The sequence below is a fragment of the Nerophis ophidion genome, linkage group LG03 (genome assembly GCF_033978795.1).
Source record: "Nerophis ophidion isolate RoL-2023_Sa linkage group LG03, RoL_Noph_v1.0, whole genome shotgun sequence".
Classification (NCBI taxonomy): Eukaryota; Metazoa; Chordata; class Actinopteri; order Syngnathiformes; family Syngnathidae; genus Nerophis; species Nerophis ophidion.
In genome coordinates this window covers 45,860,645-45,878,932 of record NC_084613.1, presented here as the reverse complement: position 1 = coordinate 45,878,932, position 18,288 = coordinate 45,860,645, and the positions used below count along the sequence as shown (strand labels likewise).

Below are 18,288 nucleotides of genomic sequence, written 5' to 3'. Positions count from 1 at the left end.
CCCCTTTGTCCACAACTGTGTGAGCAAATAGTCAAAAAGTTTAAGAACAACGTTTCTCAAAGTGCAATTTCAAGAAATTTTGGGATTTCAACATCTACGGTCCATAATATCATCAAAAGGTTCAGAGAATTTGGAGAAATCACTCCACGTAAGCGGCATTGCCGGAAACCAACATTGAATGACCGTGACCAGCAATCCCTCAGATGGCACTGTATCAAAAACTGACATCAATCTCCAAAAGATATCACCACATGGGCTCAGGAACACTTCAGAAAACCACTGTCACTAAATACAGTTTGTCGCTAAATCTGTAAGTGCAAGTTAAAGCTCTACTATGCAAAGCGAAAGCCATTTATCAACAACATCCAGAAACGCCGCCGGCTTCTTTGGGTCAGAGATCATCTGAGATGGACTGAAGCAAAGTGGAAAAGTATTTTGTGGTCTGAAGAGTCCACATTTCAAATTGTTTTTGGACATATTCGACATTGTGTCATCCGGACCAAAGGGGAAGCGAACCATCCAGACTGTTATCGACGCAAAATTCAAAAGCCAGCATCTGTGATGGTATGGGGGTGCATTAGTGCCCAAGGCATGGGCAACTTACACATCTGTGAAGGCACCATTAATGCTGAAAGGTACATACAGGTTTTGGAACAACATATGCTGCCATCTAAGTGCCGTCTTTTTCATTGACACCCCTGCTTATTTCAGCAACACAATGCCAAGCTACATTCAGCATGTGTTACAACAGTGTGGCTTTGTAAAAAATAGAATGCGGGTAGTTTCCTGGCCAACCTGCAGTCCATACCAGACTCCCATAGAAAATGTGTGCTGCATTATGAAGCGTAAAATACGACAGCGGAGACCCCGGACTGTTGAACGTCTGAAGCGCTACATAAAACAAGAATGGGTAAAAATTCCACTTTTAAAGCTTCAAAAAATAGTTTCCTCCGTTCTCAAACGTTTATTGAGAGTTGTTAAAAGAAAAGGTGATGTAACACAGTGGAGAACATGCCCTTTCCTAACTACTTTGGCACGTGTTGCAGCCATGAAATTCTAAGTTAATTATTATTTGCAAAACAAAAATAAGGTTTAGGAGTTTGAACATCAAATATGTTGTCTTTGTAGTGCATTAAATTGAATATGGGTTGAAAAAGATTTGCAAATCCTTGTATTCCGTTTATATTTACATCTAACACAATTTCCCAACTCATATGGAAACAGGGTTTGTATGATTAGGTCACACACGCGTGTTTGATTCTGGAAGTATGAACTTGTTGCCAGAAGTCAGACGGGCGCTGCTTTGGAAACGGAAATCAATTTGTGGAAGAAGTATGCCCCGGAAATGATTAAAATTATCAAAATACGGTAAATATTGAACATATTACATATTGTTATGAAAGCGTCTGTTACTACATGATATACATATAGACTTGCAGTGAGGATATAAAAGTTTGATGGAGGTATTTGAGGTAGTCTTAGAGAGCTTTAAAGGCTACACATCTTCCAAGCGTTTTTTTTATCTTTAAAATTCTAATAATAAAAGATTATATTATATATGTGTTCTTGTCTTTCATAATGATTGTGAACGATAGGCAAAATTAAAGGTATATCCCTGCTTTAGGTACATTAGAGACAAGATGTATCCCATATTTTGCAGACTATAAGCCGCATCCACTAAATGTTTAGAGGAGAAAACGTTTTTTTTTTCATTATACCACACCGGACTATAAGCTGCAGCTATTCTGGTATGTTGTGAAATGACATATTTACATAGAAAGTTATTGTAAATGTTTATTTGCATACCTTAATTGTTTTCAAATACTGCCTGTAAAAAAGCGGTAACATTGCTGATAAAAACCCCCAAAAAGAACAGAAAAGTAATTGATATCTTTATTCATCAGGGACGGCGTGGCGCAGTAGAGGAGAGTGGCCGTGCGCAACCCGAGGGTCCCTGGTTCAATCCCCACCTAGTACCAACCTCGTCACGTCCGTTGTGTCCTTGAGCAAGACACTTCACCATTGCTCCTGATGGGTGCTGGTTAGCGCCTTGCATGGCAACTCCCTCCATCAGTGTGTGAATGTGTGTGTGAATGGGTAAATGTGGAAGTAGTGTTAAAGCGCTTTGAGTACCTTGAAGGTAGAAAAGCGCTATACAAGTACAACCCATTCATCATTTATTATCCTTTATGAGATAAATAAGATGTTCTCCTTCTTAATAAGGTTCAAGATGTTTATCAGGATTCTTCCTCCTTGTACTTTGGAAACATTTAGCCGTTAGCAAAGAAAAACACATGGATAAGCTGCACCTTTGTGTACGCAGCAGGGTTCAAAGCCTGGGGAAAAAGTAGCGGCTTATAGCCTGAAAAATATGGTAATATTGTCATTTGATAGAAAGTTCCCATTATATGTGCTCTGTCACATTTTACTTTAATTAATATATATATATATATATATATATATATATATATATATATATATATATATATATATATATATATATATATATATATATATATATATAAGGAATGATCTGCTTTCTGACAACTGGTACTGCAGCAAAGTTTTCGACTGTTAATATTGTATATGTAGTTAACATCGTTTTAAAATATAATAGAATAGAATAGAATAGAAAGTACTTTATTGATCCCTGGGGGAAATTCAGCACCACAGTTCGCTCACAATAAACAATGATAATAATAAATAGTATCCATCCATTTTCTACCGCTTAATCCCTCTGGGGTCGCGGGGGGCGCTGGTGCCTATCTCAGCTACAATCGGGCGGAAGGCGGGGTACATCCTAGACAAGTCGCCACCTTATCGCAGGGCCAACACAGATAGACAGACAACATTCAATCTCACATTCACACACTAGGGGCAATTTAGTGTTGCCAATCAACTTATCCCCAGATGCATGTCTTTGGAGGTGGGAGGAAGCCAGAGTACCCGGAGGGAACCCACGCATTCACGGGGAGGACATGCAAACTCTACACAGAAAGATCCCGAACCCGGGGTTAAACCCAGGACTACTCAGGACCTTCATATTGTGAGGCAGACGCACTAACCCCTCTGCCACCGTGAAGCCCCAATAATATAATATATATAATATATTATATATATAATATATGAATAATAAATGTATTCTACATATATTCTACATTTAAGTACAGTCAAGAAGGAACATATGCATTATACAGTCAAGCTTACCTCACGGTCTGTAAACTATCAAGGACTGTGGTATATTTGATTATTAACTGGAGAATTATTGTAGTAATGTATATTCTCTAACACAAGAATGTGTGAGTGTGTTCCTTTATTTGCACAATAGTTTTAATAACATCTACAGGAAATGTTATATAATTTAGCAAGTAAATCGGTCTAAATTAAATATAAGATTATCATAGAAAAATAAATAATTTGGTCAAACAATACAGAGAAAATAAACTTGTATCGATACATGTCTTGTATTTAAATTTTAATTTTGTTATTAACTGCCAATAATTATAACTTCAAATTAAAATTTGCGTAAAACCGCTATTGATAACCGCACTTTGATAAAATCACAGACCAGTGATATGGTTAATTTCCTGGAGAAGCAAGCGCTAAATAGCTTAAATGCTAACATGAATACAAGACACATTAACGTCTTACCCCATTACAAATGTCATACCCCATTCTAAACTTGAATAATCACATTACTATTTACGCTATTCAATTGTGTACATTGAACACGGACATATGGAGTAGACTAACCATCAGACAAACACAGGTGGGCCCCAAGATTTCTAGGAGCCCTCAATTTAATAAAAAAAAAAAGATTAATAATGTTGCTCTTCTGCACTTTAAAATAAACCAAAATGCTTAATCAATCATGATCGTTTTGACTTCTCTCCCCTCCCCTATGTGCAGACTTGATTCAGGAAACCAGAATGTTTCTTCCATAGGTTTCTTCCGCCTTCCATCAATCCATTTTTCTACCACTTGTCCCTTTTTGGGGTGGCGGGGGGTGCTGGAGCCTATCTCAGCTGCATTTGGACGGAAGGCGGTGTACACCCTGGTCAAGTCGCCACCTCATCGCAGGGCCAACACAGATAGACAGACAACATTCACACTCACGTTCACACACAAGGGCCAATTTATGGTAATATATTGTGTGTCGGTTTATTTATTCTATAAATAAAACTTGGTTAAAAGATTTCAGTGTGTGTATCAATACTTTTAGAGAATATCAGGGTTTCACCCAGCTTGCCAATATATTTGTGGTGGTGGGGACGCGACTAGAGGCGGGGTGAAGTGTAGTGAATCATATTTATATGGCGCTTTTCTCTGTTGACTCAAAGCGCTTACATAGTGAAACCCATTATCTAAGTTACATTTAAACTAGTGTGGGTGGCACTGGGAGCAGGTGGATAAAGTATTTTGCCCAAGGGCACAACGGAAGTGACGAGGATGGCGGAAGCAATGATCGCATCTAGAACCCTCAAGTTGCTGGCCTGACCGCTCTACCACTGAGCCACGCCGTCCAATATGACTTGATACAATTTGCATAATCCATGAGGATGGATATATATATTTTTTAAAGGCTAAAAAATATTGTACATACATTTAAAAACAAATGTCTGTTATTACTAATTAGTATTGGCATATATGTTTTCTTATTTTAAATATTTTTGCTTCATTTTTTAATTATTGCTGCTTATTACTTATTACTTGCTCAGTGGCCTTGTGGTTAGAGTGTCTGCCCTAAGATCGGTAGGTCGTGAGTTCAAACCACGAGTCATACCAAAGACTATAAAAATGGGACCCATTACCTCCCTGCTTGGCACTCAGCATCAATGGTTGGTGGGGGTTAAATCATCAAAATTATTCTCAGCGCGGCCACCGCTAGAACAAGGAGATGGGTCAAAGCAGACAATAATTTCACCACACCTTTTGTGAGGAGCGTGACTATCATTACTTTAACTTTAACCTTTTATTGTACTATGTACTTTGTTGAACATTTTTCAAGTTTTTGGAGACTTCTTTTATTCTTTTAGTAACGTTTTCTTTATTGAAAATGACTAGCAACAAATCTAGCAATTTTTTCTGGTGTTATTGGTGTCCTGTGGAGGCTGCTGGTCATTCAACTAGGTGAAGCTCATTTTCAGCTGCTCTCTAAACACAAATACAGTCTCCAATTACACATTAAAGGTATAAAGATGCCAGATTCTAGAAAGAAAATGTCACTGACAGATTGTAAAATTCTTCATATCAACACAGAACAACGGAAAGAATGTTGAAAAATGCTCTTGCAATGGTTTATATTTCAAGATTGCTGATTGGCTCATTTTTTCTGTCAATCAAAATGGGATTCAGCCTCAGACAGATCATCCAATCATCATGCTGGAGCCCGTTGTCTGGGCCAGCCGAGGATGAACCTACTTCTCATTCACTTCCAAAGATGCTCAGGCGTCCATGCGCGGGACAAAGTTGAGCATTTATCCAATGACTGTCTATACTATCTAATTTAAAAATAAATGATATTGAGATAGAAAGAGTGAATGAAATATAATTTATTGGAGTACTTTTAAAAAATTTGCTCAGTTGGAAGCCCCATATAAACTATATCAAGGCAGAGCAATGTAAATCTCTAGCAATAATATATATGGTCAAATAACTTTTGAATAAAAAAAACGTACGGATTTTATACTGTTCCCTGGTTCTCCCTTACATGACCTATGGCTTAGAAAAGTGGGGAAACCACCATTTTTATCATTCAAGAACGAGTGATCCACATTGTGAATAAAGTGGCTTACAGGACATATAAATTAACCTTTCAACATGTTAAAAGCACTAAAATTGAAGGATTTGGTTGACAGCACAATTTATGTATAACATAAACGAAAACAATTTACCAATGTATTTTCAGGGATTGTTCCAAAAACAAGACTGTGTTTATAAATTCCAAAAGAAAGAAATGTTTTAAAAAAAAATGTACGTGAAACAGCATTGTTGGGATTCATGTATGGAATAAGTTGGACTAACAGCTAAAGACTGTAAATGCAATTTACCATTTTTAAAGAAATATGTTGAGAATTGATGCCCTGGATGCAAAGTTATTATAATGGAAGTTTTTCCTAAACTTTTTTGTGATGAATGGAAAACAAAATATAACATGTAAATCTGCATGCATAATACATTGGTAGTTTTTTTCAGTGTTTGTTTTGTAACAGCACTGTAAGTAAGCTTTTGCTTCTACCTGTTCCATTTCAGACTACATGTTTAAAAAAATTTCCTCTCTTTATCTGTCAAATGCTGAATAAATTAAACCTGAATCCTAGTCAATAGACGCTCAGCTTCAACACTGTTTAATGCATTGGAAATGGAAAAGTATGTTGGAGTTTGTGTGTTGGTGGAGGGAACAGTTATAAAGTCATCTAAAATACTGTAATTTGTGTTAAAAAAGGGGCAGATAAATATAATATTATTTTTCCATCTGCTCCTATCTGATCATGGAAATGTATAAGAAAAAAACAACCCAAAAAACAATGAAAGTGTCAATTGTACGTGGCTTGTAAATATGCATTTTCATGAAAGGAATAAAAATAAATGATGATGATGATTGTGACGCTACCACAACGAATGAAAAGAAAGTTACGTCAGCTGTCGCGATAGCAGCTGATTCTTAGCAACATCCACCCATCCATCCATTTTCTATCGCTTGTCCCGTTCAGGGTCACGGGGGTGGGGTGGGGGGGGGGGGGGGGGGTGCTGGAGCCTATCTCAGCTGCAACATTTGAAGTTGAATTTCTAGCACATTGTTATTCAATGAAATTTAAACATAAAAGCACATATTTGACTCATTTTTTATATATTTTAGTTTAGTCTCCACTGTAGAGACTGTACCCGTGTTTAAAGACTCTATACTTTTGTCATTTTTCACAGTAACCGTATCGGTTGTTTTGTCAGAGTTGAAGCGGTATGTGCGTGCAAACAAAAAGAAATATTATTATCAAGGGTTGAGGCTATTCAACACAGTCCAATGTAAATCACAGGTTTCGACACAGAGACTGTGCTTACAGGGGGACAGAGGCATAGCGCCATGCATGAAATTACTTCATTAATCTTGCTCTGATAGGCTGTTCTTGTTTAGGAGGGAACTCTGCCTGCTCCAAACAAAGAGCCTGTCCTGCCTCCCCCATAAATAATCATTCCTATCAATAAGGGAGCCAAATACAAACAGACAAAACATTCAACCTTTGTACATTATTATTTAGCCAAAATAAGCAACTTTATCAGAATTCCAGGAAAGTTTACACAATACGTGCAGTATACAGGTATTTGTGTGTGTTCGTAGTCAGTGTGGCCATTAGGAAGCATACTGGAGCATATTTATTATGTCAAAAAATGACACCCGCATCAAGTCACACAAGGCAAATTACCACTAAATAAATTGAGGATGCTTAAAAAGACCATTGCTATGATGATGTTGGCGGCTATGGCGGACACAGTCATAGCAATGGCCTCTAGCTTTTTACAAGCTCATCTTCACCAGCTGCCACATATTTCCCATAAATAGTGTCGGTAATAAAAAGGCGGGTAGACCTTACTGATTTATACGGAGGGGTCTGCCACCGCACCATTCAGGAATAATTAAACTTTGGGGATATTTCATGAATTAATGTGTCTCCTTCAGGGGGCAATCTAAACATACATTTCAGCGTGCGCCACGTCTGGTGTCTGTGGACGAGCAGTGAGGGGGTGAGGGCTGTGCCTCAGAGAGGCAGGTTCAACAACCAGCCACTCAATGTAACTATTTGATTGCACTTACCGCTGTCACGGCCTTCTCCTAAGGAGGAATTTGCGTGTTTTGTGAGTTGCATCCAAAAAGGCTTGGAGGTTAGAAGGCGAGATGACTGCAGAATAAAGTTGTAAAAAGATCTGAAAAAATAGTAAGTCAGCAGAACCGATATTAGACACTGATTATTTGACTGGTTTTATATCACAAGTGCTCAATGCATCAGTTTATTGTATTTTATTTAACAATTATTTTTAACCCTTAGTGTGTTTATATACACCCTCAAGTCACTTGCTCACAGCTTTCTCAGCAGCCAAGTGAAAAAGCACTTTGTGTAAAAGTTGTAACGGGTGCGAGGATTGCCCGGCCTGCACAGGAGATTTGGTGAAGCTGTCAGTGGGAATGGGAGCTTCTGCTGTGACGGGCGGTTTCAATATTGATTTCATAAATAAACAAAGCTAACCATCGATCCAATGCTATTTTGCATTTCAATTACTGCTCAGAAACATAACCTTCAAACAACAGGTTGCTCAATACCAATAGCCTTCACCGATAAACACCCATATAGTTATATCGTGTTACATCACACACTTGTCATCCAAGTGAGACAGAAATGATTGGAGATTTCGTTGGGTGATATATTTCTAACAAACTTTTTACATTCTGTGACAATTTTTTCTTACAATTTCTGTCTTTTTTACAGCTCTTCCTTGAGTTATTTTGGGAACTTATATAAGCCTTGCGTGTGTGTTTGTGTGTAAATTAAGAGGAACCCTCCAATGTTGGAGCAACAGGAAGAAGTGCTGACGCGCTGCATCAGTGATAGCACTCGGGTGCCACAAGGGCATAAGAGCCCACGTAGGCTAGCATTATCCTTCCAGACTAATGGACCTGGTTATTTTTAAACAGATTCTCATACTGCAGCGGAGTGTGCAAGGTTACCATGGATGAGAAATCAGGTGGGGCAAGTGTGAAGACACTGCGTGGTTTTGGTAACTATAGTAAGATGGCAGCAGGGTACCTAACTACTGAAATGTCTAACGGCCAACCATGGCACAAGGGCAACATGAAATAAAGATGTCTAATAACATTAGCCAACCCATAGTATTGGCCAACATCAGTCTAAAAATAAGATATCGGATCATACAGGTATTGTTTTTTCTGCCAATAATAATATTCAATCATTTACTGCCTCGATTTCGGCATGCAAGTGATGACCTCATCAAATTGTGCCGTGCTCCACAGAGCAATAAACTTGCTAGCTGAAGCGCAGAATGTCCGCAGTGTGGAATTATTTCCAAGTTTTGCCATTGGATTGTGAATATACAATTTGTAATGAATGTAAAGCGCTGGTTACGTGAGGGTTGAGTACTGAAAGGCCTCTTCGTTCAATACTTCTAATCCATTTTCGCACCTCTGGAAGAATCACACGGAGTCCCGCACAGCGTTTATACAGCAAAATAATGATAAGCGACCAGCGGTATTCTAAAAGTAAATATAATCCGCTATACCCACTTTGTTTTTATACAAATGTTTTAAGTCACATAGAATTGTGAAACCTTCTAAACTGTTTGTTGTCAGCCTTATTTAATTAGATTCTTATGTGTGAATTTATTCAAAATAATTTGTTCATAGTAGTAGAATATGTGTTTTAGGCAACTATTGGTCATGATTTTTCTAATAACTATTCTAATGCTAAAATTAATAAACAATATTTATATTTGTTTTATTTTGCACAAATAGTATTTATTTATGAAATGCATGCAGTGACATCACAGTAAAGAAGCTTTCACGACACAAAACCTGACATTAATTTGAGGGAAGAGCTGCTGCAGATATTGATATTAGTTGATATCGGTAACGGAAATTAAGTGATAGACGGTATCTGCATATCAGATGCCAGTAAGAAAGCCAATACCAGCATCTTTAGTTAAAATCTTCACATATTGGCTATGAATGGAAACAAAAGATTTCTGAAGCGATCCCATTAACACTCTGTTTGCAGAAAATCCCTTTGAACATTTGTACACATCTTTAGTGTTCCAATGACTTGTCTAAACACATAAAAGTATGTTTTAAATACACTTCTCCAGAAAGGGGTCATAGAAAAAAAAGGGTTGCAGTTGTAGTCCCTTAGGATCAAGCCTAGACATTTGGAATGTCGAAGGGCAATATATCTAGAGCTCTAGAATATGGAGCATCTAAGAAGTGTTAATATACTCTACATCCCCATTTGGCCTGGGGACTTTCTCCCCTCTCCCCTCATCCAGTTCAAACTGAGTGACACATTTACAGTGAAAGTAATGATACTAGATACCAGAAATGAGAAGGCTCCAGCGTGGCCAGTGGACTCAGGAATCTCTCTAATGAATTGGACAACAAAGCCCTGTTGGTACAAGGAAGAAGTATTTAGAATGGGGTGACAGATTGAATTTATAGACATCACAGACGCCACAACGCCTCCTGAATGCAGGCGGCATGGGAAAACGGCCCGTTTAGCTGGAGCGGCAACTTAAGAGGCCACGGAGGCTCGCGGCTCCTAGCGGGTTGGCCATTCTTAACCGGTAGCCTCTTCTGGTAATGTATTCTGAAACCAAATTATCGTAAGCTGATCCCATCTGGATAGTGTCTGTGCACGGCTGCTTTGGTTACCCACCAATGCCTCTACTCTGCGATAGCATCTCCATGAAGACAGCAAAAATCTGATTAGGCCAACAACAATGAAACACTTGGTCAAAGAGCAAAGAGCTTTTAACTTAAGATACACTAATGCAATTCCTTTGCCTTGTTTTCTGAAACCTAATAGAAATCAAGTGGATGGACTCTTGCATGGGTGTTTGCAGATTCTAACACAGCAAGCTGGGAATAATGTCAAATAAATTAGAATCCAATCCATCATTGTGTGCTAACTTCTTACTGTGTCTCTAAAGAAATACATGAAAAGGGTCTGAATTCATGAGGTAGAATTGGATATCCGAATTAACTGTTTAAAGCAGTGTCAACGCTGAGATACAGGAACGCCAGACTGTTAAAGGAACATTTTAGAAGCAGAGAAAAGCCACATGCTGACTGCCACTCAGCTGCATGTGTTGAGCAGCACTATTTAGAAAAAGTTCAACCATTCGCAAGCAGAATCAAGGAAAAAATTGTCCGGAAAATTAAAGCAAAATATAGAAATACTTAATTGCAACTTCCATGTTGTTCTTAATAATTTCAATGTGCAAACATTTGTTCTACCCGGAAGGCAGTGACGAGGTCCTCATCATCAATCTATAAAGTGATACTAAAGTGATTTTACAATGTTACTAATTTCATTACATGGAGACAATATTATTCCTCACATTCACTTTTCAGCCTTAAGTGTGTGTTTGTGTGTTTGTGTGTGTGTGTGTGTTTGTAAGATTGTTTTAACGTTTCATAAAAAGGGGCCTGCTTCTGAACTTAAATTAATCAGAACCTCAATCCAAATAAAACATACTAGACGCAATTTAGTGTTTAGTTTTTTGGGGTACAAATGACATGTGATAAAGGCTATTTTTTGCCTGTACATTAAAACTGGCAAATCCCATTAAATAGTACACTGCTCAAATGCTTTAATATTTATATAGTAGATTACACCTGTTTAGAATTTGACTTACAAATGTGCATTTAATTAATCACCTAACTAGTTAAAACAACTGCAGTCTTAAATATTAAATTGAAATTGTAATGATATAAAAAAATTCCATGTGAGCACAAACATCATTAGATATGTTGAAATACATTTATGAAAAAAAAAACATGCTAACACTAAAAATGTGAATAAAAATCTGTTTTTAATCCACATCACATCTGTATTGAAATTGTGTCAGTAAAAAGTTGAGCTAAACAAAGATGAACCAATGCTTTACTTAAATAACCATACAGATAATGAATTCTAAGTAGGCCCATATTCAAAAATGTGAACTGTAATATTTCTGCTGATGTGTTTTATATTATATTTGTCTTTAAAAAATACATGAACCATTTCGACATAACCACTCACTGTATCTGCTCTAAAGCATAAAGTACTTTTGACTAGTGTTATGTGTGATTTTATTACACCTGACAAAAGCAATTTCTTAAAGGAAAGATTATTGCACATACATTATTTATAATATAGTATAATGATTGCAATGGAAACTTGACATTTTCTGTGATTAACAAAAAAAACATGAGTTTAAAAAGGAAACACCTGTTCCATGTTGCTTTTATTTTTGTAACCATAATGCTAATATTCTATTCTTTCAAAATGAGTAATTCATGAAAACAAATAATGCAATTAATTATAGTAACAATAAATAAGACAACTTGAAAACAAATTTTATTAGAGTTGTGAATTAGCTAAGTTTAGAAAAGTGAAGTTCAAATTAGACCCAAACATAAATAATTTAATTTAATTAACAGAGGAAGGTGTCAAGCAAATGTAATTTTCTTTTTTACAGTAAGCAAGTCTAACGTTGGGACATTTCAAACATCTGTGTGAAACAAAACCACTTGTTGAATTTATTATGCAACATTTAAATTGTGCTTTTACATGTTATTCAATTACATTTCTAAAAATAAATTGTTGCATATAATATAAAATGATAAAAAAAACAAAAAAAAACTGGGAGATACACTGTTGTCAAATCAGGTACTGAGCTGAGGTGGGCAGCTTCTTTGGTGTGCCGCTGCTGGGACAGAGCAGTCAGCCTCTGGATCTTTTCATTCATTCTTTCCTGGCTTCACACATTTATCTTCTAAATAGAATTACATTTACTCCCACACTAAAATATTTTTTTCACATGTCCCGGGCGACCGTGCATATAAACTCATCAGCGATCGACTCTTAAAGTAACTGGACAGGTACCAAAGTGTAATTCCAGGGAGACAATATAAGTTGAACTGGAGCAAACTGATTGATCGTCCGCATTCTGAATGGATTGTAAAAGATGTGCTTGCTCAATGAATATACACCCATACGTATAGTTTCTCCTGCTTTGTTGCTTTAAACAATGACAACTCAATCCTGCATCACTGAAATAAGAGCAAACTTGGAACAGTAATTCACTCCTAAACAAAAAAAAGTTAATAAGAATTGACGGAAAAGAAAAGGAACACAAACGCCAAACAAAAAGTAAATGAGTAATGAAAGATACAAACAAGATTACACAGAGTTAAAATGAAAAGTGAAAGAAAGGATAGGAAGAAAGAGAAAGCACCTACTGGTTATGATAGCTGAGAGGGTCTGGAAGACAAAGTTCTGAAATGTCCATCAGTCCAGTTTTAGCATTCCAGGAATGAGAGGAAGAGGAAAGAGGAAACAATTGAGACCGGCTTCTTCTCCCAAATGACAGCGGGGTACCCTCAGAGACGTTACTGCTGAAAACTCCTTCCAGCAGTGCTTCCGCCAGCCTGCACAGGTATGTTGGACTCTGATGGACTGAGTGGCTGCGCGCGTGTGTGAGGGAACATGTGCGTTGTGTATGTGTTTATGTAGAGATGTGAGGAAAGAAGAGTGTTTCGCTGAGTGTATGAGAGTGCATCTGAGTGTATGACAGAGAGGGAGGGGGGCAAATAAGGGGAGGGACAGACAGAGATGCAAAAGGGGGGTGAGCGAGAGAGAAACAGAGAGAGAGAGAGAGAGAGAGAGAGAGAGAGAGAGAGAGAGAGAGAGGAGGGAAACACAGGCAGTGGCGGGATGAGCGCTGGGATGGAGAGCGTGAGCGAGCGAGAGGAATGACTCTTTCCACAGGCGGGATAGGGCTCTTTAAGACTCAAGGGCTTGATGAATATGGAACAGCTGCTGTTGGCTGGCTCCGAGGGGGAGGACTTAAAGCAACAGAGGGGCCGGCAGAGCGCCGGTGAAAAAGGTTCCAAAATGCTGGCCCTCACTCACCCTCCAACCGATGCATGCACACGACAAGCTTTCAACTCACACCTAGAACACATGGTACGTCAAGCTCTTAAAACTTTTACAACAAAGTCGAGCAAGATGATAACTGAAAATACGAGTAAACTAAAAAGCTACTAGATAAATCCTCAATCCATCCATCCATTTTCTACTACTTGTCTCTCTTGATGTTGCAGGGGTGCTGGAGCCTATCCCAGCTGCAAGGAAGGCAGCGTATACCCTGGACATGTCACCAACTCATCGCAAGGCCAACATAGATTGATAGACAAGCAATCACACTCGCATTCACACGCTAGTATTACAGTTAATAATGGTATATTTTAGAACTATATTGGTATTGGCAATATAGTGGCATCTTTTGAAGTGCCTCTGTTACAGCTGTTAGAGCTTAGGAAAGGTCCGGTGCGCGGGGAGGGTCTGGCGAGCGTCTGGAGATGCTACCACACATTGCAGACACCGACCCCCCGCCACATTTGCCTCCAAGCACAGCCGACGTGTCCCGGTGGCGGAAGGGGGCGGGCGGAGGCTCCCACTTATTAAACACAAGCCGGTGAAAAGATTCAACAGAACAGCCGTCAGAGCCGACAAACTGCCGCTGCTAACTGCTAAGGCTAACAAATACAGTTCAGCTTAAACTCTTGCTGACGTCATACGCCGCTTGGCAACAGACACCGCCTTTTAAAGGCTCATACACGCACACTGCTTTAACAAACTTCTTTCAACTGCTTTTATGACATATATTTAATACATTTTTCAAAATAACGCATTAATTACTTTCCCTAGTAATTACATTTATTAAAGAGTAATTCCTTTAGTAATCAAACTACCTTTTTGGTTATGTAACAAGTAACAATAATTAATTACTTTTTAAAAGTAATTTTCAGAACATTGGTAGTAACAGTAATGTGGTAAGTTTGAACTAAACACTTTGCAGGTTTTGTTTAAAATATCGATATAAATCGTACATCGCGATTCGGCCTAAATATAGTGGGACATTAGTTTTGATCCATATGGACCAGCCCTACTCCTACAGTTGTTTGAATTTTTCTCATTATCCACTGAGACGTTAAGGACAATGTCAATGAATCAATTGTCTTTACCACATTGTTACCAGAGTTAGGAAATAATCTTGTATTTAGCAGATCCTCAAGAAAATTGAGGTTCACTAACAATCTTGTTTTCTTTCAGACTTATTCCAAACAAGTCGTTTGGAATTTGAAACTTTAGTGACATATATTGCCTTACTTACATAAGCGAATATCTCCATGTATGGTAGAAATTTACCCAAGGGCTTTGCGTGAGTGTTAGTTGTAGTTAAAAGTTGTAGTCAATGATTTTGTCAATTTTCCCTATCCTCTTGTTGTGTGTCAGACTGGCTCTTACATTCGCATGCATGCTAATATCCTCCGCTGTTGCCATGTTTTATTTAAAAAAGAGTAGCATTTAGTTCTATGTTATTTCAGTAGACTCGATATGGAAGCGCTAAACACGACAACATGGCTGACGGGGTAAAGACGCAGTTGAAGGGGGTTTGGTCTGAAGGAGAGCTTTGGCACAAAAAATAAGGCGCATTAGGAAAGAGACAGTCAGAAAGTAGTTTGAAGAAAGATCTGTAAAACTAAATCTACGAACCACAAGTACATGTTTTGTAGATATTTCCCTTCAAATTTTCATGTGTGAGCAAACGCCAAAACTCCTTAAGCATTCAGTGGCGCACATGTGAATGACGGCAGACGTGCACACGGTTATGCGCTTATCTTTTTATTCGATTTTGTGCGTGGCCTAGATTTGCCGTGCGCAGAGGACGCATAAGCAGTGTGCAATTACACAGGCGCGTACCTTAGAGGGAACGTTGGACACAGGGAAGTGTTTTAAAACATAGAAAAAAAATCATGTTACCCCTGAAATGAAAATTAAAGCAGTGTAACTTGAAACAACAGCTCAGAATTTTACAGAGCAAACCAGCGCCTACAAACCTGATAATTACAGTTAAAAACCTGCAATATGCACCTCTAAAAGTGTCGCCAAATGCGGGTGTATAGCACATTAAAAAGCCTCGACACGCAGCCTCAGCCACAGTATAGATGCTACACCCAGCAGTCGAGTGCATTTGCGGCACTTCACTTTCAAAATGCAATAGCTTTCAAACCACTAAGGACAGTTAATGTATTTATTGAGCTGTGTTGCTGGCTCCGTGTGCTGGTGTTACATGTGAGAGAGCATTGTGAACCTTTCACCACCTGCGAGAGATGATCTTGAGCTATAACTCATATTCTGCAGGCCTCATCATCTTCTAAAGCAGCGGAAAATCCAGCTCTGCTACTCTAAACCCAGCTTTAGAAGCGCCTGTGTTTCAGTGTTGATCAAGCTCAGTAAGAATGCAGAGAATGCAGATAGTATTTCACAGTCAGCCAGGGTCGTTGTGTTATTGTATCCCAACATTATAGGAGGAGAACTTATGGTATTTTTTAGGTAGAGAAAAAAAGGAATAACTTAAACTGATTCCAACTAATTGTGTATGGGTAGTCCCAGCACAGATGACAGCACAGTAGCTTGGAAGTGGAAATAAGACTAGAGGATTCATGCAGCAGTTGTGCTGGATGCAAAGCAGGAACAGAATAACCCCCGGAGAGGAATCTTGTTCCATTCATTGGCTCACGTTTCTATAATCAATGCAAAAACATCACGCAATCCCTATTGATCACCACAGGCCTATCGATGTGCAACAATAGTGTCCCCACTGTGGCACAGATTACAAAAGCATCTGTTCTACTTTTTGGGAGAAAAACAAGTAAAATCCAATTAAGACTGGTGCCAAATCCAGCACCTGTCAGCCTAATACCTAGGATTGGAATACAAACATTGTCAAACATGGTTGCAAGAATCCAATAAGACACTACTCTTCATTCAGGGATGAAAATAAAACAGAGGGTGCAAAGCCTATGATGCAATGATTTCCAGTGAGATGTGTTGTTTTAAATTGGGCTTGAAGTCCAACAACCATGCAGGACCCTCGGAGGAAGTGGTGACACTGTCATGACACACAATAGCATCAGTCTACCTGACCCGCCTATTCCCGAACACCTTGGTAAGTGTCTCCGTGTGACAAATGTCATATCTTGCATGTTTTTATTTGGCTTGCCAAAGCTTTTAAGTGACATCCTGACTTGAGCGTCGGGCCGTGTGAGCTATGAAAGCCCCCGCCGAAAGCTGCTATCGCTTGTCCTTATCAGCTCTGTTATGAAAAATCACAGGATGTGACACTTGATTTGACAGAGAAGGATCTGATAGAAATAAAGAATAGAGCTGCGTAAGGGCGGCACTCCATCACACGGCATGAAAAGTTAAAGCAGTAATAGGAGTAGGACAGCGGCTGATTATGTAATCTGTTAGATTTATTGCATACCTACATAAAAATAAATTTGCCAGAGGGGACCTTAAACTAATGTTTATTAATATTCATATAACAAAGGAAAATCATGGATACATACAAACAAACACACACACACACACACACACACATATATATATATATATACTGTATATATATATATATATATATATATATATATATATATATATTTATATATATATATACATATATTTAATTCAAACTAGTACAACAAAACTTAATGTGTGTACAGTAGATACTGTATGTATCTGGAAGTAAATGAGAAAAAATGTTTCCATAAATTTCGATTAGCTAACTAAGGTGTGTGCACTAGCTAGTGTAATTTAGACACACGTGCGTCATTTCAGTTGGGAAAAGGCATGGGGTATAGTTAAAGGGGTGAACAATAATTCAATAGCTTGCCTCAAAGCTATAATAGAGATGAAAAAGGTAAGCTTGGTAACAATTAAAGTACCTCTCTTCATGGCAATGTCCGAGTGACAAGTTGACAACCGTACTGCCGCGTCTCTGTGGTACAGTAGTAGTGGATGTCCTGGTTGTTGTGTTGGCTCTGTGGTACCGGTACACGCCGTATAACTGTCACCCGACACAGCCTCACTGGCAACTCCGCCTCCGGCGCGCGTCCACCGTCCAAACAAACACACCCACCAGCAACCGAGCGATGCGAGGCAGGTCAAACAGGAATGTGTCACAAAAGGTTAATAATGTAAAAAATGTAATTACTCTCACAAAAATACACATCATTATTTAAAAATGTGTAGACTTCATGACTTTTTTTTTAAGTTAAAGTTATTGTTTATTGCGTTTGAAACAATAAACATAATTTGTATGTCGGTGATGATACAAAAAAACAGTTGTGTATCACACTAGAAAATTAAGTGATAATAATGAACAAAATATGTATTTTTTATTTGTTTCCACATTCAGAAAAACATAATGATACAAAGTTAAATCGTCTATTTTTTTGTGCATTTTTTTAATTTTGCAAAAAGGCTGAATGCATGACATATATTAGTTAGTTATTGGTATCAGTATTGCAGTTTCTCTTTTTATTGTGCTTTTTCTATATTATTTCCATATTTTTTTTTTTTTTTTTAATTTCAACATTGTGCCTAAAACAATCAAGCTGCAGGACGCAAGTAGACTCCAGGCCACGCAGTGCACACCCCTGCCTTAACAACTATT

At 38.2% G+C, this 18,288-nt stretch overlaps 1 protein-coding gene across 5 annotated transcripts in view; it reads right to left on the bottom strand.

Moving 5' to 3' along the window:
- The window catches only part of esrrb (estrogen-related receptor beta), an 84,087-nt gene extending 66,366 nt beyond the window's left edge, over nucleotides 1-17,721 (bottom strand). Inside the window, exons 1-2 of one of the 5 annotated variants that reach the window (XM_061895384.1) lie at nucleotides 17,558-17,721; nucleotides 10,095-10,163 (exon numbers count right to left, since the gene is read on the bottom strand). Coding sequence is in view for 3 of the 5 variants with exons in the window: in XM_061895380.1 (XP_061751364.1) it covers nucleotides 10,095-10,163; nucleotides 13,004-13,053 (119 nt within the window). In the remaining 2 variants the exon portion in view is untranslated. Of the gene's footprint in view, nucleotides 1-10,094; nucleotides 10,164-13,003; nucleotides 13,436-17,557 lie in introns of those variants that run through there. The other 4 variants (XM_061895380.1, XM_061895381.1, XM_061895383.1 and 1 more) reach the window with 4 other exon arrangements.
- Between the last annotated feature and the right edge of the window lie 567 nt (nucleotides 17,722-18,288).